Consider the following 23,970-nt stretch of genomic DNA (forward strand, 5'->3'; position numbering starts at 1 on the left):
TGCTTGCTGTTGACTCTCTGCTGTATGATTGTAGTGGGTTAGTGCTATCGTCTATTAGAACTATGTTGACTATTACATGACAACGATGTAGGCTGTGTGTAGCAGTTAGCGGTCATGATATGAAGGTTTGGCTTGTAAAGTGTTTTTTCACCCGGTCACAGACAGCTGTTGTGTTCTGCACTGAAGTCCACAAGCGAAGGGAAAAGGTGAGAGGAGGAGAGCGCGTAGATGCGAGAAGGAATTATAGAACGATCAAAGGGATCATGCTGTTTGTATGTGGCTGCTATGAAAAGTGAACTGTGTTTGCGTGTGATCAGGGGTGTATTCATTCTGCCAATTCTGTTGAAAAACTTTTCTTAAATGGAAGCAAACGGAACGAAACAGGGATAAAACATACCTGAATTTGTCCCATAGAGACTCTCATTTGCAACTGTTGGACTAATGGTTACACCCTAGATCAGATACATGCAGGCAAGATTGTGCAAGGCGGTATTGAATGTGTCACTGTCTGTCACCTCTAATGTTTCTCTTGACCTGTCTGCACCTACGTTGTAATCTTTCATCCATATGCCAGGTTGTATCAACCTCATGATGGGTACAGGGGAACATTCTAGTATCATGTAGTAACCTGAACCTATCGCTGTTACATTGAACTGGGTGAATATGAATGACAGTAACCTAAACCTATCGCTGTTACATTGAACTGGGTGAATATGAATGACAGTAGCCTAAACCCATCAGTCATCCAACATTCTGTAATAGAAATCAATCAATCAAATGTATTTATAAAGCCCTTCTTTCATCAGCTGATATCTCAAAGTGCTGTACAGAAACCCAGCCTAAAACCCCAAACAGCAAGCAATGCAGGTGTAGAAGCACGGTCATGCTCATGGAAAAAAATGTTTTTGTCCTCCCTCATCTTAAATGTCACCAACCGCCACTGCCTGCCACTAACCCTAACCCTACATAGATGTAGTGGAGTTGATGAGGTAGCCCTGCCTGAGACTTGTTAAGATGGGCAACAAAGCTCTTTAACACTGTCTGGAGTTCCCAGAACTTGATTCATATTGGGCCCCACCTAAAGCTTTTTGAAAATGATGGCCCACCAAACAGAGCCAATCTTTCCCTGGAACCCAAGAGTGTTCAGTAAACACTGAACTAGATCCAACCTTGTTCTGTCTGCCTGTTTCCTCTCCCCTAGCGTCTGGACCGGACGGCCTCCCCCTCCACCAGCAGTATAGACTCAGCCAGTGAGCCGCGGGGGGAGAGAGGAGGGAGAGGAGGTGAGGGCATAGGGGAGAGCATCCTACACCGGGTACAGACCCTGCAGGGTAATGAGCTGTGTTGTGACTGCTCCCAGACTGCACCCTGCTGGGCCTCCATCAACCTGGGAGTCCTGCTCTGCATCGAGTGCTCCGGCATACACAGGTAGAGAACTGAACTACAATAACCACCATACAGTGCTCTGGCATACACAGGTAGAGACTGAACTACAATAACCACCATACAGTTCTCTGGAATACACAGGTAGAGACTGAACTACAATAACCACCATACAGTGCTCTGGAATACACAGGTAGAGACTGAACTACAATAACCACCATACAGTGCTCTGGCATACACAGGTAGAGAACTGAACTACAATAACCACCATACAGTGCTCTGGCATACACAGGTAGCGAACTGAACTACAATAACCACCATACAGTGCTCTGGCATACACAGGTAGGGAACTGAACTACAATAACCACCATACAGTGCTCTGGCATACACAGGTAGAGAACTGAACTACAATAACCACCATACAGTGCTCTGGCATACACAGGTAGGGAACTGAACTACAATAACCACCATACAGTGCTCTGGGAAGTGTTCCCTCTTGGGTATTTTCACATTTTGTAGCGTTAGAAAGTGGCATTTAAATCTATTTATTTGTGATTTTTTTTGGGCTCATTGATCTACACAAAATACTCCATAATGTCAGCGTGGGTCTCGACTGGCCCCTCAAAATCGAGGAGGGGGAGGATTGGCGCCTCCTCCAGGAGTTCGGGTTCCGGCACCCCCTCCGACTCCAGAGCCGTAGACCCATGCTGGTTAACCGGTTGCTTCCAGGCCGCACAGGCTATTGGTCGTCCCCGCTCTCTTCTTTGGCCGGCTCGAACCTTCTTCCTCAACTCGTGACCCCATAGGGCCGCAAACAGCAGACAATCCCGTCCCACTAGGAGAGGTACCGGCAGCAGAGCTCTGCACCCACCGTCTTCTGGCAGCTCCCTTGTGGCGTCACGATGGTGGTCCATACGGTTGGATACCGCTTTGTGTCACCGTGAACACAGGAAATGGACATCTCCCTACCCCGTTCGGTCTCCTGGTTCAGCAGGCTCGTAGTGACGAGCGTAACCATGCTTCCGGAGTCCAATAGCGCTTCCGTGTCGTGTCCGTCAACCTTCACCGGGACCTTGGGTGCAGTTGATTCGTGGTGCGCCCAACAGGAGGTGACATAGCTCACGGCGTTACCCACCTCACCGCCGGGGCTAGTTGATGGCATCGGCTCCTCTCGAGCCGGGCAATTCCAGGCAATGTGCCCCCGGGCGCCACACTCAAAACACCTCCGTTGGTCTCCATCTACCTGGGGCTCATCGGGGACGGGTCGGCCCTACCCCAGTCATTTCTCCACGGGTTTGAGGTCCTTTGGCCCTGTCCATTGGTTTGAGGTCCTTTGGCCCTGTCGGGGGGGCTGTCCTTCCGTCCCCTCGGATGGGTCAACAACTCGTCCCGGCTCACACTCAGCAGAGCCTGCATGTTATGATGCGTCTCCACTGCTTCCAGGAGGCCTTCCAAGGTCTGGGGCTCGCATATACTCGCGGCCCTCTTCATGTCGTAGGGTAGCGCCCGTAAGAAGCGATCCAGGACCACTTTGTCGAGGATGGAGAGGGTGGATATGTCGGTTAGGAGCCATGCCCTGGTGACGCGCAGTAGGTCGCTCATCTGTGCTCGGGGGGGATTTGTCGGCTACGAACCTCCAGTCGTAGAACCGTTGAGCCCGATGGGCCAGGCTGTACCCGTAGCGGCTGAGTATCTCCCGTTTGAGTCCGTCGTAATTAGCCGCCTGTTCATCATTCAGGTCCCAATATGCATTTTGGGCATTCGCCGAGAGGAACGGGGCCAGCAGACTGGCCCACTTCGGCCTTGGCCATCCTTCCCGTAGAGCTGTCCGTTCAAACGTACAGAGGTAGGTTTCGACGTCATCATCTTCCGTTTGAGTAAAAACTGGTTGGGATGTGATTCAGGAGACGCTCCTCTTTGCAGCTTCCTGATTTCCTCAACGAGGCGGACGTTTTTTTGTAATCGCTGTTCCTCCAGCGTTCGTTCCTGAACCGCTTGTTGTGCTTGTTGGTTCCGGACGAATTGAGCTATCAACACGTCCATGCTGATGCTGCGTAAACGTCAACCCTGATCTGACCACGTTATCAGATTGCCTGCATTCTCCACCAGTTGTGGCAGACCAGGGGGTTGGGTCAAGACGTTTACACAGATCAGACATGGACAGAGTTGGATTCGCTCGGTTTCAAGGATGTTTATTAAATAATAAATCAAAAGAAAAGGATAGGTCTACCCCATGAGACCCTTTCCGGGATACCGTCTTCAACTACACGGAAGTCACCTTACTTCCCCCAGTCCTCCCCTGTGTGCTGCCCTTCTGCCAGCTTTATGGGACTTGTACAGCTGGTTAGCAATCAGCCCTTGATTACTCACCAACTCCCCAATCAGCCCCAATTAGTCCTGGCCAGAGCCCGTCGAGACCTGGCACATCCAGCAGATGGAGCCATCGCCTCGTGATGTATACTCCGTCTGTCACCAGGCCTCGACGAGTCTCCCCCTGGTGGCTGACCTGCTGTACGCCACAAATAATATTACATATTTTTGGGGGACTAATTGGACCTCTTCAGAAAATGAAGTGAAATGGCCTCGCCATTTGAAGGATTTTAAAGTGCCACACTTGATAGAAGATGGTGAGATAATTGTATTTCTAACTTGTAATAACTGACAGTGTTTCTCTGTGTTTTTCCTTTAGGAGTCTGGGGGTTCACTGCTCCAAGGTGCGCTCACTAACACTGGACTCCTGGGAACCAGAGCTACTCAAGGTGGGTTTCTGTCACTTCCTGCTCTCAACTCTACCTCACTGGCTCTTTCTCAGTTTTTTTTTTTTTAAAGAAAGAGGCAAAGACGTGAGGAATTGATGGAAGATTCATTAAAAGCTTTTTTAATAGGACCACTGCTTTTCTCATCTCTTACTCTTTCTCTCTCCCCCCCAATCTTTCTTACCCTCCTCCAGTTAATGTGTGAGCTGGGTAACAGCGTGATCAACCACATCTACGAGGGAGCCTGCGAGGAGCTGGGAGTGAAGAAACCTGAACCCTCCAGTCCTTGGTGAGCGACATGTCATCACCATCTGTGGCCATGACTAGGGTTGTTACGGTGACCGTATTACCGCCACACCGGCAGTCACGAGTCATGAATGCAGTCAAATTCCATGTGACCGTTTAGTCACGGTAATTAGGCTTCTCCAAGCTCTGATGCTGCTTATGGTCATTAGTGACCTAACAAATGAAATCCGAGGCATTATCAAGTTCTTGTCAAATTGTGAATGAGAGACTGATGAAGATTGTACAGACCTGCCTAAAATACACAATATATTTATTGTGACGGTGTAGACTATATTAAATGGATTTATTAGACTTTTTAACATGTAGATGTTCCAAAGGTCTGAATCAGTGGCTTGTCGGCGGACGCCAGGAGATGCTCAATGTGTTTATGTTAATTAACGGTCAATTACCGTGAAACCGACAGTGATTTGCTTGACAGTCACTGGCTGACAAGATTTTGTGACCGCCACAGCCAGGAGTAACTCTGGGCACTAAAATAGTCATGAAACGATTATTATAAAGGAAACTGAAACTTTTCAAGATTTTATGACAACGCCGTGGTCTATAAGGTTGGAATGTCGCTGCAAACCATAACAAAAAAAAATTATAATAAATAATACAACAACAAAAAATCGATATATTTTCCCCATCCCAGGCGGGAGAAGGAGACGTGGATCAAGGCTAAGTACGTGGAGAGGCGTTTCCTGAAGAATCTCAGCGGAAGCAACTCATTGGTGGATGGAGAGAGGCAGACGTCCAATCCCTGGACCGTGAAGAAGTGCCAACGCCACAAAAGCTCCGTAAGAGGAGCGTCCAAAACACGGCAGAAATATCTCCACGATATCGCCTCAGCGGGAAACCTTTCCTCAGGTGACTGAACTGATGAGGATCTATAATGACCAGTTATTGTATCATTTATCACGCCACTAACGTTAATGTCTAGCATTAACTTAACAGGCTACATGTTTTACACAGAATTATCATTATTATGACTAATAATGTGTGCCTTGAGGAAAAATGGTCCGGTGTGGGGGACTAATGAACAAAAGATGGGCCGGTGTGGGGGCCTCATGGACAAAAATGGCAAAATTGCTGGTCCCAGTCCGTCCCTGCATTAGTCACTATGGTACATCAGTCACTGTGGTGCATCAGTCACTATGGTACATCAGTCACTATGGTACATCAGTCACTATGGTACATTAGTCACTATGGTACATCAGTCACTATGGTACATCAGTCACTATGGTACATCAGTCACTATGGTACATCAGTCACTATGGTACATCGGTCAGGATGCAGTAATGAGGAGATGGAAAGCGTACATATCACAGATCCTCTTGGTGAATTTATAATCAATATCACTTGTGTTAACTGATGTCCTGTTTGTTCGGTCAGCTGCAGCGGTTGCTAAGCTCCGGCGTGACTCTCTGTTCTGTCCTGATGAGATTGACAACCTCTTCTCCTACTTCGACACCAGCAGACACCCTCACAGTAAGTCAGACCAGACTCACATTACAGTACCAACCAGTAAGTCAGACCAGACTCACATTACAGTACCAACCAGTAAGTCAGACCAGACTCACATTACAGTACCAACCAGTAAGTCAGACCAGACTCACAGTACAGTACCAACCAGTAAGTCAGACCAGACTCACATTACAGTACCAACCAGTAAGTCAGACCAGACTCAAATTACAGTACCAACCAGTAAGTCAGACCAGACTCACATTACAGTACCAACCAGTAAGTCATACCAGACTCACAGTACAGTACCAACCAGTAAGTCAGACCAGACTCACATTACAGTACCAACCAGTAAGTCTGACCAGACTCACATTACAGTACCAACCAGTAAGTCAGACCAGACTCACATTACAGTACCAACCAGTAAGTCAGACCAGACTCACATTACAGTACCAACCAGTAAGTCTGACCAGACTCACATTACAGTACCAACCAGTAAGTCTGACCAGACTCACATTACAGTACCAACCAGTAAGTCAGACCAGACTCACACACGCTCTCCCCCCCCCCCTCCCACTCACATGACCAACAGGAGGGAGAACAGGGTTATGGAAGGGTCGGTTTGGGTGGAATGGGGCTTTAGAGGGTAGTAGGGTGGGGCTGAGGACTGAGGGTTGGTTTTGGGCCAAAGGGGAGGTTGTTTTGGGGGTTGGGGTGTGGTGACTGTTGGTGGAGATGGGATGTTAGTGGTGACTAACGTGTCCGTGGCTTGGCATTGGCCGGTCCTACAGGTCTGAGCAGCGACAGTGGGCTGGGAGGCAGTACAGACGGCAGCACTGATGTCCTGGTATTTGGCTCAGTGGTGGACAGCGTCACAGAGGGTCAGTGGAACTGAGTGTGTGTGTGTGTGTGTGTGTGTGTGTGTGTGTGTGTGTGTGTGTGTGTGTGTGTGTGTGTGTGTGTGTGTGTGTGTGTGTGTGTGTGTGTGTGTGTGTGTGTGTGTGTGTGTGTGTGTGTGTGTGTGTGTGTGTGTGTTTAAGATTGTGGACTATCCAAGTGATAACGCTTGTCCTATTTCAGAGAACTTCAAATGAACTAACCCTCTCTCTCTCTCTCTCTCTCTCTCTCTCTCTCTCTCTCTCTCTCTCTCTCTCTCCACCACCCCACACTCTCTGTCCTTCTGTCTCCCCCCCTGTCTCCCCCCTACCAACAGAGTGTGAGGGTGAGTCAGAAGAGGAGGAGTCTAGTGGGGAGGTGGAGATAGAGCAGGAGGCGGGGTCAGTCCCTGAGGAGCCCCTCCCCCCGGGGGCGTTGCTCTACCGGTCGTCACGGCTACACAACCTGCCACTCATGGCCGAGGCGCTGGCACACGGGGCAGACGTCCACTCTGCCAGCGATGAGGAGGGAAAGACCCCGCTCATACAGGCCGTGACAGGGGTGAGATACACACTATAGATACACACTATACAGGCCGTGACAGGGGTGAGATACACACTATAGATACACACACTATACAGGCCGTGACAGGGGTGAGATACACGCTATAGATACACACACTATACAGGCCGTGACAGGGGTGAGATACACACTATAGATACACACACTATACAGGCCGTGACAGGGGTGAGATACACACTATAGATACACACTATACAGGCCGTGACAGGGGTGAGATACACACTATAGATACACACTATACAGGCCGTGACAGGGGTGAGATACACACTATAGATACACACACTATACAGGCTGTGACAGGGGTGAGATACACACTATAGATACACACACTATACAGGCCGTGACAGGGGTGAGATACACACTATAGATACACACACTATACAGGCCGTGACAGGGGTGAGATACACACTATAGATACACACACTATACAGGCCGTGACAGGGGTGAGATACACACTATAGATACACACACTATACAGGCCGTGACAGGGGTGAGATACACACTATAGATACACACACTATACAGGCCGTGGCAGGGGTGAGATACACACTATACAGGCCGTGACAGGGGTGAGATACACACTATAGATACACACACTATACAGGCCGTGACAGGGGTGAGATACACACTATACAGGCCGTGACAGGGGTGAGATACACACTATAGATACACACTATACAGGCCGTGACAGGGGTGAGATACACACTATAGATACACACTATACAGGCCGTGACAGGGGTAAGATACACGCTATACAGGCCGTGGCAGGGGTGAGATACACACTATAGATACACACACTATACAGGCCGTGACAGGGGTGAGATACACACTATAGATACACACACTATACAGGCCGTGACAGGGGTGAGATACACACTATACAGGCCGTGACAGGGGTGAGATACACGCTATAGATACACACACTATACAGGCCGTGACAGGGGTGAGATACACACTATACAGGCCGTGACAGGGGTGAGATACACACTATACAGGCCGTGACAGGGGTGAGATACACACTATAGATACACACTATACAGGCCGTGACAGGGGTGAGATACACACTATAGATACACACTATACAGGCCGTGACAGGGGTGAGATACACACTATAGATACACACTATACAGGCCGTGACAGGGGTGAGATACACACTATAGATACACACTATACAGGCCGTGACAGGGGTGAGATACACACTATAGATACACACACTATACAGGCCGTGGCAGGGGTGAGATACACACTATAGATACACACACTATACAGGCCGTGACAGGGGTGAGATACACACTATAGATACACACACTATACAGGCCGTGGCAGGGGTGAGATACACACTATACAGGCCGTGACAGGGGTGAGATACACACTATACAGGCCGTGACAGGGGTGAGATACACACTATAGATACACACTATACAGGCCGTGACAGGGGTGAGATACACACTATAGATACACACTATACAGGCCGTGACAGGGGTGAGATACACACTATAGATACACACACTATACAGGCCGTGACAGGGGTGAGATACACACTATAGATACACACACTATACAGGCCGTGACAGGGGTGAGATACACACTATAGATACACACACTATACAGGCCGTGACAGGGGTGAGATACACACTATAGATACACACACTATACAGGCCGTGACAGGGGTGAGATACACACTATAGATACACACACTATACAGGCCGTGGCAGGGGTGAGATACACACTATAGATACACACACTATACAGGCCGTGACAGGGGTGAGATACACACTATAGATACACACACACACACATTCAAAAAATGCACATGCTGATATACACAAGCTGATATATAAACACAGGCAGTGATTGTGATCAAGATAAGTTTTAACACTTTTTCTGTCCCTGTCACTCTCTCTCCCTCCTTTTCTCTCTAACAGGGGTCGCTGATAGCCTGTGAGTTCCTGCTGCAGAATGGGGCTGATGTGAACCAGAGGGACATCAGGGGGAGAGGACCCCTCCAGCATGCTACATACCTGGGACATACAGGGTAAGAGACATTCATTCTCTCTCTCTCTCTCTCTCTCTCTCTCTCTCTCTCTCTCTCTCTCTCTCTCTCTCTCTCTCTCTCTCTCTCTGTCTCTCTCTCTCTCTCTCTCTGTCTCTCTCTCTCTCTGTCTCTCTCTCTCTCTCTCTCTCTCTCTCTCTCTCTCTCTCTCTCTCTCTCTCTCTCTCTCTCTCTCTCTCTCTCTCTCTCTCTCTCTCTCTCTCTGTCTCTCTCTCTCTCTCTCTCTGTCTCTCTCTCTCTCTCTCTCTCTCTCTCTCTCTCTCTCTCTCTCTCTCTCTCTCTCTCTCTCTCTCTCTCTCTCTGTCTCTCTCTCTCTCTCTCTGTCTCTCTCTCTCTCTCTCTCTCTCTCTCTCTCTCTCTGTCTCTCTCTGTCTCTCTCTCTCTCCCTCTCTCTCTCTCTCTCTCAATTTCAGGGGCTTTATTGGTATGGGAAACATATGTTTACTTTGCCAAAGCAAGTGAAATAGATTAAACAAAAGTGAAATAACCAATAAAAAATGTACAGTAAACATTACACTCACATAAGTTCCAAAAGAATAAAGACATTTTAAATGTCATATTATGTATATATACAGTGTTGTAACGATGTGCAAATGGTTAAAGTACAAAAGGGAAAATAAATAAACATAAATATGGGTTGTATTTACAATGGTGTTTGTTCTTAACAGGTCACAAATCTTGCTGCTGTGATGACACACTGTGGTATTTCACCCAGTAGATATGGGAGTTTATCAAAATTGGGTTTCTTTTTTAAATATATGTGGGTCTGTGTAATCTGAGGGAAATATGTGTCCCTAATATGGTCATACATTTGTCAGGTGGTCAGAAAGTGCAGCTCAGTTTCCACATCATTTTGTGGGCAGTGAGCACATAGCCTGTCTTCTCTTGAGAGCCAGGACTGCCGATGGTGACCTTTCTCAATAGCAAGGCTATGCTCACTGAATATGTACATAGTCAAGGCTTTCCTTAAGTTTGGGTCAGTCACAGTGGTCAGGTATTCTGCCACTGTGTACTTTCTGTTTAGGGACAGATAACATTCTAGTTTGCTCTGTTTTTTTGTTAATTCTTTCCAATGTGTCAAGTCATGATCTTTTTGTTTTCTCATGATTTGGTTGGGTCTAATTGTGCTGTTGTTGTGTCTCTTTTCTGGATTTTGATAATTAGTGGGTATCGGCCTAATTCTGCTCTGCATGCATTATTTGGTGTTCTACGTTGTACACGGGGGATGTTTTTGCAGAATTCTGCATACAGAGTCTCAATTTGGTGTTTGTCCCATTTTGTGAATTCTTGGTTGGTGAGCGGGTACCTGCTAATTAACTTTTATAATTATCGGCTATTGGCCTAATTCTCTCTCTCTCTCTTCTCTCTCTTCTCTCTCTTCTCTCTCTCTCTCTCTCTAGTCAGGTGTGTTTGTTCCTGAAGAGAGGGGCTTGTCAGACGGAGGTAGATGAGGAAGGTCATGACCCTCTGAGCCTGGCTGTCCAGGCCGCTAACGCAGACATCGTTACACTGTGAGTCAAACAAACACACACCCCCTGAGCATGGTTGTCCAGGCGACTAACGGTGCATCTTAGATGACGTGGGGCGATGAAACGCGATGAAACAACGGAAGCCGTTCATTCTCAATGGAAGAAAAGCTATGAGAGACGAAGTGGGTGGGGAAGCGTTGGGCGACATGAGTTGGAGTTGGGGAAAGATGAACTTTATGCTAATTCTTGCTTCCAGCCTTTACTGGACAACAGCCGTTGATAACTAGCTCTACCTAGCATGCTGTTGGCCTGATAGCAACCACATGGTGAGACACTCAGGATGAAGCTAGCGTGGCTAGGTCATACATGGACTTCAGTTAAGATGCACTGTGAGCGGCTCTACTGTGGATGAAGCTAGCGTGGCTCTGTGATATTTAGTTAAGATGCACTGTGAGTGGCTCCACTGTGGACGAAGCTAGCTAGGTGATATTCAGTTAAGATGCACTGTGAGCGGCTCTACTGTGGATGAAGCTAGCGTGGCTCTGTGATATTCAGTTAAGATGCACTGTGAGTGGCTCCACTGTGGATGAAGCTAGCTAGGTGATATTCAGTTAAGATGCACTGTGAGTGGCTCCACTGTGGATGAAGCTAGCTAGGTGATATTCAGTTTAGATGCACTTTAACACAGACATCGTTTCACTGCAAGTGGCTCCACAACGCTGTACCGTTCTCTGAACACACACAAACCTTAGACAAACATTCACCTTATGTTACCATTACCTCTATCAAACCATTACCTCTATCAAACCATTACCTCTATCAAACCATTACCTCTATCAAACCATTACCTCTATCAAACCATTACCTCTATCAAACCATTACCTCTATCAAACCATTACCTCTATCAAACCATTACCTCTATCAAACCATTACCTCTATCAAACCATTACCTCTATCAAACCATTACCTCTATCAAACCATTACCTCTATCAAACCATTACCTCTATCAAACCATTACCTCTATCAAACCATTACCTCTATCAAACCATTACCTCTATCAAACCATTACCTCTATCAAACCATTACCTCTATCAAACCATTACCTCTATCAAACCAAAAGGCTAATGTTGTTCTGTGTTTTCCTTCTCCCCTTCTCCTCCCACCCCCTCCCTCCCCCCTCATTTCTCCCCATCTCCTCCCACCCCCTCCCTCCCCCCTCATTTCTCCCCTTCTCCTCTCTCCCCCTCCCTCCCCCCTCATTTCTCCCCATCTCCTCCCACCCCCTCCCTCCCCCCTCATTTCTCCCCATCTCCTCCCTCCCTCCTCTCCCCCTCCCTCCCCCATCTCCTCCCTCCCCCTCCCTCCCTCCTCTCCCCCTCCCTCTCCCATCTCCTCCCTCCCTCCCCCTCCCTCCCTCTCCCCCTCCCTCCCCCCTCATTTCTCCCCATCTCCTCCCTCCCCCTCCCTCCCTCCCCCCTCATCTCTCCCCGTCTCTCTCCCAGGTTGCGGTTAGCGCGGATGAACGAGGAGATGCGCGAGACGGAGGGTCCGTTGGGTCAGCCAGGTCAATCTCCCACTGAACAGCAGTACAGGAAATGTATTCAGGAGTTTATCTGCCTCACTATAGACTACTGCTAGGGGTCGCGTCCCAAACGGCTTCCCGTTCCCTACGTAGTGCACTTCATGAGGAATAGGGTGCCATTTGGGACCTCACCATAGACACTACTAACAGTAGTGTATATCATACAGGGCAGAGTAAGATGCAGCGGTCTGAAGGCAATGCATCTCAGTGCTTTTGAGGCGTCACTACAGACACCTTGGTTCGATTCCGGGCAGTATCACATCCGGCCGTGATCGGGAGTCCCATAAGGTGGAGCACAATTGGCCCAGCGTCGTCCGGGTTTGGCCCGGGGTAGGCCGTTATTGTAAATAACAATTTGTTCTTAAATGACATGCCTAGTTAAATAAAGGTTAAAAATAAAAATAAAATAAAAAATGTAAATGATGTTAGACTCTGATCTGAAGTCAGTTTTGCTTTGTTACTGTCAATGCTTAGGGTTAGGATCTGTAGAGGGTAAAGCTGATCCTAGATCTATCAATGGTTAAGGTTAGGATCTGTAGAGGGTAAAGCTGATCCTAGATCTATCAATGGTTAAGGTTAGGATCTGTAGAGGGTAAAGCTGATCCTAGATCTGTCAATGGTTAAGGTTAGGATCTCTAGATCTGTCCCTAAGGGCAATTTCTACCTGGAGTGTGTGTGTATAGGGAAATGGTGTGTAAGGGAGAGGAGAGAAGGTAGGTCCTACTGACTGGGAGAACATCATTCAGACGGTTGTGTCTTTCCAACACCATTTATTCTCTTCTTGCTAACCTGGTGTCCAGATCTTTTAACCACATAGCTATTTGCCTTCCACACCATCCGCTGTTGTCCATCCATGCTTTATACTCATAGTGAAACACAGTGTCTCTAGCTGTTCCTAAAACTCAGTCTGACCTGTGGTTCTTGTCTCTGGGTAGGACTTCCTGTCAACGCATAACATTCCCTCTGCCTCCCTCTCTTTCCAGTAAGGACCGAGGCTTCCACGGACAGGTCTCTTCCTCTTTTCATGAGTCTTTACAATATTATTCTACAGAGTAGAATTCTATTCCAGAATTGTACAGTTCTTTCAGAACATTATTCTACCGTGTTCCAGTGTTCTATTCCAGAATTGTACAGTTCTTTCAGAACATTATTCTACAGTGTTCCAGTGTTCTATTCCAGAATTGTACAGTTCTTTTAGAGCCTTATTCTACAGTGTTCCAGTGTTCTATTCTAGAATTGTACAGTTCTTTTAGAGCCTTATTCTACAGTGTTCCAGTGTTCTATTCCAGAATTGTACAGTTCTTTCAGAACATTATTCTACAGTGTTCCAATGTTCTATTCTAGAATTGTACAGTTCTTTCAGAACATTATCCTACAGTGTTCCAGTGTTCTATTCCAGAATTGTACAGTTCTTTCAGAACATTATTCTACCGTGTTCCAGTGTTCTATTCCAGCATTTTATAGTTCAATAATCATTTTATCAGTGGCCCATTGGGCTGTCATTAATGAGAATGTGTTAAGTGAAATAACAGTGTGATTACAGTATGTCCCTAACTCTGTATTCCTCAAAGGGTTGAAGCCTGAAAAAGAAAGCTTTCTGTCCTTCAGTAGGAGATGTCCGTCAGTGGCTAGATGTACAGGCCAGGGCCTGTTCCGACTGTTGTTCTATAGTGGCATGAGGTTACAGTGCTATGGTATGGCTGGTGTGTGTCTGTTACAGTCCAGGTAAAGGAAATAGCCTGGTTGCCGGATCTGTTTGTACTCTCTCGGCTTGACAATGAGAGTGGTGCAAGCAGAAACAGATCTGTCTGTCAAGGATGGGCCACTGCATTAGATTCAGTAAAGGTGGGGGGTGGTCATGGTTTACTGTGTATAATAGGGATGGGAAAGGGGTGATGAGGAAGGGAGGGATGGATAGAAGTGATAAAACTGTGATGAGAATACTGAAGTGCTACTGGAGATGAAGAGACAAGCGCCTGCTTGAGAGAGAGAGAGAGAGAGAGAGAGAGAGAGAGAGAGAGAGAGAGAGAGAGAGAGAGAGAGAGAGAGAGAGAGAGAGAGAGCGAGAGAGAGAGAGGGAGAGAGAGAGAGAGAGAGAGAGAGAGAGAGAGAGAGAGAGAGAGAGAGAGAGAGAGAGAGAGAGAGAGAGAGAGAGAGAGAGAGAGAGAGAGAGAGAGAGAGAATGCTGTTATTATTAGGATTAATTTATTTTATTAAAGAAATGCATCTGTTTTTCCTACAGTATTAGGATTTGTTTAGATGTTTGTTTATCGTTGTTGTTTTGTTGCGCCATGGTCTCTCATTGGCTCGTTGAGTTTGTGTCATTCTGTTTGTGTTTATTTATTTATGTCGAACCAATAGGACTAGTGCAATGAGGATTATCTGTAAATCGTTTTTTATTTTCAATCTTTCAAACTTCAAACTTTCATCTTACATCACTGTATGCCACACACAAATTCTAGCTCCAGTTCTAGACAAGGGTTTCACTGACCCTGTCCCATCAACATACCCACTGAACTAGACATATAATTCACTACGAGGCTTTTTTATACAATGTTTCAATCTATATTTTAAACTTCTTTGATTACAGCATTTATTTGTTCAAATATCAATTGTCAATGTTTACTGATAATAGTAACTTTTCTTTATCAAATTCACTTCGATCACAATCACAGCTAGTCTTGGTACCAGTCTGTTTAGATAACATTCCTCTAATCTGGGTACCAGTCTGTTTAGATAACATTCCTCTAGTCTGGGTACCAGTCCTCTAGTCTGGGTACCAGTCTGTTTTAGATAACATTCCTCTAGTCTGGGTACCAGTCTGTTTAGATAACATTGTTTGCCAATGACACAGACAATAAGGAGTTTAACGTTATTTAAACAGACCGGTTACCAGACTAGAGGAATGTTATCTAAAACAGACTGGTACCCAGACTAGAGGAATGTTATCTAAACAGACTGGTACCCAGACTAGAGGAATGTTATCTAAACAGACTGGTACCCAGATTAAATCACAACCACACCATTGCTGTTTTGGTTGAGTCTTATTGAGACAGAGAAGGAATCAGAGACCATTGCATTGGTAACTACAGTCAACTAAGTTGAGTCGGTTAGGAGAGGAAGACAGTTACGCCCATATCATTATTACTACAACCTATTCTAATTCTACTGTTACACACGACTGACTTAGATTATCATTGTTAAATGCTCATTTTATTCTGCATGCTTTCCGGTTATGACCAGAACGTTCTAGAATGTATGTACGTGTTCTAAAATATGTTCTTGGGGTGTTCTAGAATGCTGTCTGCATTCTGAGCATAATAATGATCTCCTATTGGTCACCTCGTGGTGTAGTGCAGTCCTGTTAAAAAGCATGAGCTACTGTACCAAACAGCCACTTCCTCTGATGTCATAAAATGACTTCCAAAATAAAAGTTCTACCAAAAGTTAAAGTTTAAGTTAAACTGCTTTCCACTAGCTATCCGTTCCTCCGTTTGTTTCTCAATTTCGTTAGCATGAAGTTCTAAAGTCATTTTTTGTTGTCCTCTGCCAAAGACTTTGGAAAAGGTAAATGTGTGACCGTGTTGTTAGGTGCCACGGTCTGTTAACTTCAGCACAAATAAATAAATACAGCCTTGAATTAATGTCTGATGAGAGGTGGTACAAAGTGACATCAGTGGTAGGAACGGTGTCCGTAAGTGTCACACAACATTTTCAAAATAAACCCTTTACAAAAAAAGATTGCCGTTTTGAAACTGCAGTATCTGCAGTCGACTGTGGTATTTTGGAAGCAGTAATTGCAGCACTCTAAGTTCAGTTACTGCAGTAAAAACAAAGTGTTCTTTTGGATGCAGTATTTGCAGAATATTGTTTTCTATTTTCAGAGTGTGGCAGCAGGTGATATTCTGACTTAACTGTAAAAGTATTTTCAAAGTGAAACAATGGGAGAGATAGAATAGCTTGCAGACTAGCTACGGTGGAATGGGCACAAACAGTATTGGGTTAAAGTAGCCCAGCTGAAGTGTTAAATGGAATGGTAACAACCAGTTTTGGGTTAAAGTAGCCCAGCTGAAGTGTTAAATGGAATGGGAACAAACAGTGTTGGGTTAAAGTAGCCCAGCTGAAGTGTTAAATGGAATGGACACAAACAGTTTTGGGTTAAAGTAGACCAGCTGAAGTGTTAAATGGAATGGACACAAACAGTGTTGGGTTAAAGTAGCCCAGCTGAAGTGTTAAATGGAATGGGCACAAACAGTGTTGGGTTAAAGTAGACCAGCTGAAGTGTTAAATGGAATGGACACAAACAGTGTTGGGTTAAAGTAGCCCAGCTGAAGTGTTAAATGGAATGGGCACAAACAGTGTTGGGTTAAAGTAGCCCAGCTGAAGTCTCTTAGTGTGTTTTCACATGGGAGTTAAGAGATGTTAACAAACAAACATGCTGTAAATAAAAACCTATTTAGCATTCTGCATCCTTGTATTAATACAGTGTCTCTACATTTGCATGTCTTTGGAATACTTTCTTTGATCCTTGTCTTTAGAAACACTGATTTAAAAAAAATGCACAAAGAGAATAAAACCAACACATGATTGAACTCCTGACCTTGCTTGACTGCCTCTGCCTCATTTCTGACTCCTGTTGTCTTCTCTCCTTGTAAACCACCTTCTCCCTATGTTACTGGAACGTTGAGAGAACGTTACTCATTGATTGCGGGTTCATTCCCTTGTCTACTACTGCGTCATCTCACAACACAACCTCACCTGAAGCAGTCAATAACGTACAGTACAGTCATATGAAGCTAGAGCCAAATACACTCTGATCCTTGTCATTTCAGAGATGGCCAGCAGGTAGCTTCAAGGTTAACCTCGAGGTTAGAGCGTTGGGCCAGTAACGGAAAGGTCGCTGGTTTGAATACCTAGAGTGTGAAAAGTGAATAAATCTGCCCCTGTTTCCCTTGAGCAAGACACTTCACCCTAATTTCTTCAGGGGCTCTGTACAGTGGTGACCCTGGCCGTGACCCCACTACCTGGGGGTGTCTCAGGGGGAGGTGGGATATGGTGACCCTGGCCGTGACCCTGGCCGTGACCCCACTACCTGGGGGTGTCTCAGGGGGAGGTGGGATATGGTGACCCTGGCCGTGACCCCACTACCTGCGGGTGTCTCAGGGGGAGGTGGGATATGGTGACCCTGGCCGTGACCCCACTACCTGGGGGTGTCTCAGGGGGAGGTGGGATATGGTGACCCTGGCAGTGACCCTGGCCGTGACCCCACTACCTGGGGGTGTCTCAGGGGGAGGTGGGATATGGTGACCCTGGCCGTGACCCCACTACCTGGGGGTGTCTCAGGGGGAGGTGGGATATGGTGACCCTGGCCGTGACCCCACTACCTGGGGGTGTCTCAGGGGGAGGTGGGATATGGTGACCCTGGCCGTGACCCCACTACCTGGGGGTGTCTCAGGGGGAGGTGGGATATGGTGACCCTGGCCGTGACCCTGGCCGTGACCCCACTACCTGGGGGTGTCTCAGGGGGAGGTGGGATATGGTGACCCTGGCCGTGACCCCACTACCTGCGGGTGTCTCAGGGGGAGGTGGGATATGGTGACCCTGGCCGTGACCCCACTACCTGGGGGTGTCTCAGGGGGAGGTGGGATATGGTGACCCTGGCAGTGACCCTGGCCGTGACCCCACTACCTGGGGGTGTCTCAGGGGGAGGTGGGATATGGTGACCCTGGCCGTGACCCCACTACCTGGGGGTGTCTCAGGGGGAGGTGGGATATGGTGACCCTGGCCGTGACCCCACTACCTGGGGGTGTCTCAGGGGGAGGTGGGATATGGTGACCCTGGCCGTGACCCCACTACCTGGGGGTGTCTCAGGGGGAGGTGGGATATGGTGACCCTGGCCGTGACCCTGGCCGTGACCCCACTACCTGGGGGTGTCTCAGGGGGAGGTGGGATATGGTGACCCTGGCCGTGACCCCACTACCTGGGGGTGTCTCAGGGGGAGTTGGGATATGGTGACCCTGGCCGTGACCCCACTACCTGGGGGTGTCTCAGGGGGAGGTGGGATATGGTGACCCTGGCAGTGACCCCACTACCTGGGGGTGTCTCAGGGGGAGGTGGGATATGGTGACCCTGGCAGTGACCCCACTACCTGGGGGTGTCTCAGGGGGAGGTGGGATATTCAAAAAACATATTTTCAAAACAGGACCAATATAAGCACCCCCCTGAAATTATTATTGTTCTTTGTAACACCCAACTCTCCTTTCTTACGCTGACACATATACACTGACTAACAGGTCTGACTGTGTCCCAAATCACACCCTATTGCTTACACAACGCATTACTTTTGACCAGAGCCCGAAGGGTTTCCCTGTGCTCTGTGGGCCCTTGTCAAAAGTAGTGCACTGTATAGGGAATAGGAAACAGACAAAGTAGGTTTGTAGTCTGTTGTTGACTGCTATCTGAGAAAATGTATAAACTGATGACGAGTGTTGTTGCTACAGGCGTTGCCACGGGGACGAGGAGAGTAAAAACACAAGGATAGTGTTCGGGATAGACCATGATGCATCACTCACTCTATCTCACTTTGGGGTGTGGTGTGTGTGGAGCGTCTGGTGTACATGGTCGTTCATTTCACACACTCACGCGCACACACACACACACACACACACACACACACACACACACACACACACACACACACACACACACACACACACACACACACACACATACCTGCTTCGGTAGTATATTTTGTTGGATGGTATTCTGAATCTATCTTAGATCACTCTTCTGACTGAGGGATAATTTTATAGTGCTTATCAACGGACTATGTTTTCCCAAACAGCTCTGAAGCCTAGTAAGCTACAGAAACTTAGTGATTGCAATGACCCGTTCTATCCCAGCTTTCAACATCTTGGAATTTTCCCCATCATTCAATGTCATGCTTGTCAATATTTACTACAAGATTTGATTTATTTATAATCACTTTGTCAGTTTCTCTCTTCAGGGCAGAGAAACTTGCCATATTGGGTTTAATTATACATTTTCTAAATTCTTTCTATAGATCACCAGTAACACTTTGCCCCCTGGCTACCAGAGAACGATAAGTAAATATCTAAAAACAGAGACCCATTGCCTCCGATGGATCACTATGAGATAAGAGGTTTACCTCCACAACTCAATAAGAACCAACAGGTGTAAGATTCTACACTTAGTATCTAGTTTAACTTCACATAAATACTCTCAACACAGCCGTAGGGGAGATGAATGGTTGGACACGTTGTTGACTCTGATTGTAAGTAACTTGGAATCGAATTCTGAGAACCTCTCGAGTTCTGGAACATAGGTGGTCATTGTAGGCTATTTATGTCAGCTCCTGAGCCAATAGGACGCTTCCGAGCCAATAGGATGCTCCTGAGCCAATAGGATGCTCCTGAGCCAATAGGATGCTTCTGAGCCAATAGGATGCTTCTGAGCCAATGGAACACTCCTGAGCCAATAGGATGCTTCTGAGCCAATAGGATGCTCCTGAGCCAATAGGATGCTTCTCAGCCAATAGAACGCTTCTGAGGCAATAGGAAGCCTGTATTCCTGATGGGCAGAGGGGATGCACACCGGACAGTGCAGATTGGGATCAACCCTCAGGCCACGTGGCCAAGATGTTCACCACTCTATCCCCGCATTCCTCACTCCAGCTTCAGTGATAGGCATTGATTGGTCCAGCAAGTTGGCTTGGGGATTTGTCCAAAAAGTAATAAAAAGGTAAATTCTCCATTCCATGACAGTTTGACAGTGCTGGATGAGTGATCAACATTGCAAAAGCTGCAAGCTATAGTTGAGCTCTATAATAGATTTGAAATGAAAGTTAGACCAGTGTAGAGATTGGCCAACATGGGGCTACAGTTGAAGTTGGAAGTTTACATACACCTTCGTCAAATACATTTAAACTCAGTTTTTCACAATTCCTGACATTTAATCCAAGTAAAAATGACCTGTCTAAGGTCAGTTAGTATCACCACTTTATTTTAAGAATGTGAAATGGCAGAATAATAGTAGAGAGAATTATTTATTTCAACTTTTATTTCTTTCATCACATTCCCAGTGGGTCAGAAGTTTACATACACTCAATTAGTATTTGGTAGCATTGCCTTTAAATTGCTTAACTTGGGTCAAACGTTTTGGCTAGCCTTCAACAAGCTTCCCACAATAAATTGGGGGGGATTTTGGCTCATTCCTCCTGACAGAGCTGGTGTAACTGAGTCAGGTTTGTAGGCCTCCTTGCTCACACACGCTTTTTCAGTTCTGCTCACACATTTTCTACAGGATTGAGGTCACGGCTTTGTGATGGCCACTCCAATACCTTGACTTTGTTGTCCTTAAGCCATTTTACCACAACTTTGGAAGTGTGCTTGGGGTCATTGTCCATTTGGATGACCCATTTGCGACCAAGCTTTAACTTCCTGACTGATGTCTTGAGATGTTGCTTCAATATATCCACATAATTTTCCTGCCTCATGATGCCATCTATTTTGTGAAGTGCACCACTCCCTCCTGCAGCAAATATAGGACTCATTTTACTGTGGATATAGATACTTTTGTATCCGTTTCCTCCAGCATCTTCACAAGGTCCTTTGCTGTTGTTCTGGGATTGATTTGCACTTTTCGCACCAAAGTACGTTCATCTCTAGGAGACAGTACTCGTCTCCTTCCTGAGCGGTATGACGTCTGTGTGGTCCCATGGTGTTTATACTTACATACTATTGTTTGTACAGATGAACGTGGTACCATCAGGCATTTGGAAATTGCTCACAAGGATGAACCAGACTTGTGGAGGTCTATAATTTTTTTCTGAGGTCTTGGCTGATTTCTTTTGATTTTCACATGATGTCAAGCAAAGAGGGACTGAGTGTGAAGGTAGGCCTTGAAATACATCCACAGGTACACCTCCAATTGACTCAAATGATGTCAATTAGCCTATCAGCAGCTTCTAAAGCCATGACATCATTTTCTGGAATTTTCCATGCTGTTTAAAGGCACAGACAACTTAGTGTATGTACACTTCTGACCCACTGGAATTGTGATACAGTGAATTATAAGTGAAATAATCTGTCTGTAAACAATTGTTGGAAAAATGACTTGTGTCATTCACAAAATAGATGTCCTAACCGACTTGACAAAACTATAGTTTGTTAACAAGAAATTTGTGGAGTGGTTGAAAAACTAGTTTTTAATGACTCCAACCTAAGTGTATGTAAACTTCCGACTTCAACTGTATATCCTGACACAGGTCTCTTTGTCTATCCTAATACTGAGCTTTACTAACACTGGAATCTGGGAACCTTAACGGGTTAATTTAACAGAGTAGGCAAAACAATTTTTTTTACATTTATTTAACTAGGCAAGTCAGTTAAGAACAAATTCTTATTTTCAATGACGGCCTACCAGGGAACAGTGGGTTAACTGCCTTGTTCAGGGGCAGAACGACAGATTTTGTACCTTGTCAGCTCAGGGATTCGATCTAGCAACGCTTTCGGTTACTAGTCCAACACTCTAACCACTAGGCTGCTGTAGTCTGAACTTCTAATCAAACCACCTATGTCATCCTAGTCCTGGGAGCTATGTCATCCTAGCCCTGGGAGCTATGTCATCCTAGTCCCGGGAGCTATGTCATCCTAGTCCCGGGAGCTATGTCATCCTAGTCCCGGGAGCTATGTCATCCTAGTCCCCGGAGCTATGTCATCCTAGTCCCGGGAGCTATGTCATCCTAGTCCTGGGAGCTATGTCATCCTAGTCCTGGGAGCTATGTTATCCTAGTGAACATGAAGACATGGCTAAAGACCAATCAGATTAGTGAACATGAAGACCAATCAGATTAGTGAACATGAAGACCAATCAGACTAGTGAACATAAAGACCAATCAGACTAGTGAACATGAAGACCAATCAGATTAGTGAACATGAAGACCAATAAGACTAGTGAACATAAAGACCAATCAGATTAGTGAACATAAAGACTAATCAGACTAGTGAACATAAAGACCAATCAGATTAGTGAACATGAAGACCAATCAGATTAGTGAACATGAAGACCAATCAGACTAGTGAACATGAAGACCAATCAGACTAGTAAACATGAAGACCAATCAGACTAGTGAACATAAAGACCAATCAGACTAGTGAACATAAAGACCAATCAGACTAGTGAACATAAAGACCAATCAGATTAGTGAACATGAAGACCAATCAGACTAGTGAACATAAAGACCAATCAGACTAGTGAACATAAAGACCAATCAGATTAGTGAACATGAAGACCAATCAGACTAGTGAACATGGCTGAATACCAATCAGACTAGTGAACATAAAGACCAATCAGATTAGTGAACATGAAGACCAATCAGACTAGTGAACATGGCTAAAGACCAATCAGACTAGTGAATATAATCTCCCGCCAAGTCTAACTCGCTAGACCTACTAGCTAGTGGAGGCGCCGGTGATGATAATGAACTGGTGGGGTTAGCAGCGCTGCTAGCTAAGGTACGGACATCAGGAGCAGATTGCCCCTTACTTCTCTCCTCCGATACTGACACTGGGAGCAGATTGCCCCTTACTTCTCTCCTCCTGTACTGACACTGGGAGCAGATTGCCCATTACTTCTCTCCTCCGGTACTGACACTTCTCTGGCTCCTCTCAGGTTCGATCATTTTCAGGATTTTGAATTCGAAAAACTTCATCAAAGTTTCTTATCCAATTTTTTATTTGACTTTCCCATGTTTTAAATTCAGTAGTTGTCAACAGTGAAGAGGCGACTCCAGGATGCTGGCCTTCTAGGCAGAGTTGCAAAGAAAAAGCCATATCTCAGACTGGCCAAAAAAACAATAAATTAAGATGGGTAAAAGAACACAGACACTGGACAGAGGAACTCCGCCTAGAAGGCCAGCATCCGGAGTCGCCTCTTCACTGTTGACGTTGAGACCGGTGTTTTGTGGGTACTTTTTAATGAAGCTGCAAGTTGAGGACTTGTGAGGCGTCTGTTTCTCAAACTAGACAGTCTAATGTACTTGTCCTCTTGCTCAGTTGTGCACCGGGGCCTCCCACTCCTCTTTCTATTCTGGTTAGAGCCAGTTTGCGCTGTTCTGTGAAGGGAGTAGTACACAGCGTTGTACAAGATCTTCAGTTTCTTGGCAATTTCTGGCATGGAATAGCCATCATTTCTCAGAACAAGAATAGACTGACGAGTTTCAGAAGAAAGTTATTTGTTTCTGGCCATTTTGAGCCTGTAATCGAACCCACAAATGCTGATGCTCCAGATACTCAACTAGTCTAAAGAAGTCCAGTTTTATTGCTTCTTTAATCAGGACAACAGTTTTCAGCTGTGCTAACATAATTGCAAAAAGGTTTTCTAATGCTCAATTAGCCTTTTAAAATGATAAACTTGGATTAGCTAACACAAAGTGCCATTGGAACACATGAGTGATGGTTGCTGATCATGGGCCTCTGTACGCCTATGTAGATATTCCAT

General features: G+C 46.1%; 1 protein-coding gene across 1 annotated transcript in view; it reads left to right on the forward strand.

The window, feature by feature from the left end:
• LOC139552875 (arf-GAP with coiled-coil, ANK repeat and PH domain-containing protein 3-like) overlaps positions 1 to 12,886 on the forward strand; it is a 75,196-nt gene extending 62,310 nt beyond the window's left edge. The window contains exons 15-24 of the mRNA XM_071364996.1: positions 1,202 to 1,428; positions 4,073 to 4,142; positions 4,334 to 4,428; positions 5,080 to 5,294; positions 5,820 to 5,915; positions 6,680 to 6,769; positions 7,102 to 7,325; positions 9,272 to 9,381; positions 10,800 to 10,910; positions 12,371 to 12,886. Of these exons, the coding sequence (XP_071221097.1) occupies positions 1,202 to 1,428; positions 4,073 to 4,142; positions 4,334 to 4,428; positions 5,080 to 5,294; positions 5,820 to 5,915; positions 6,680 to 6,769; positions 7,102 to 7,325; positions 9,272 to 9,381; positions 10,800 to 10,910; positions 12,371 to 12,506 (1,374 nt within the window). The 3' untranslated portion in view covers positions 12,507 to 12,886. The remainder of the gene's footprint in view (positions 1 to 1,201; positions 1,429 to 4,072; positions 4,143 to 4,333; positions 4,429 to 5,079; positions 5,295 to 5,819; positions 5,916 to 6,679; positions 6,770 to 7,101; positions 7,326 to 9,271; positions 9,382 to 10,799; positions 10,911 to 12,370) is intronic.
• The last annotated feature ends 11,084 nt before the right edge of the window (positions 12,887 to 23,970 follow it).

The sequence above is a fragment of the Salvelinus alpinus genome, chromosome 2 (assembly GCF_045679555.1).
Source record: "Salvelinus alpinus chromosome 2, SLU_Salpinus.1, whole genome shotgun sequence".
Lineage (NCBI taxonomy): Eukaryota > Metazoa > Chordata > Actinopteri > Salmoniformes > Salmonidae > Salvelinus > Salvelinus alpinus.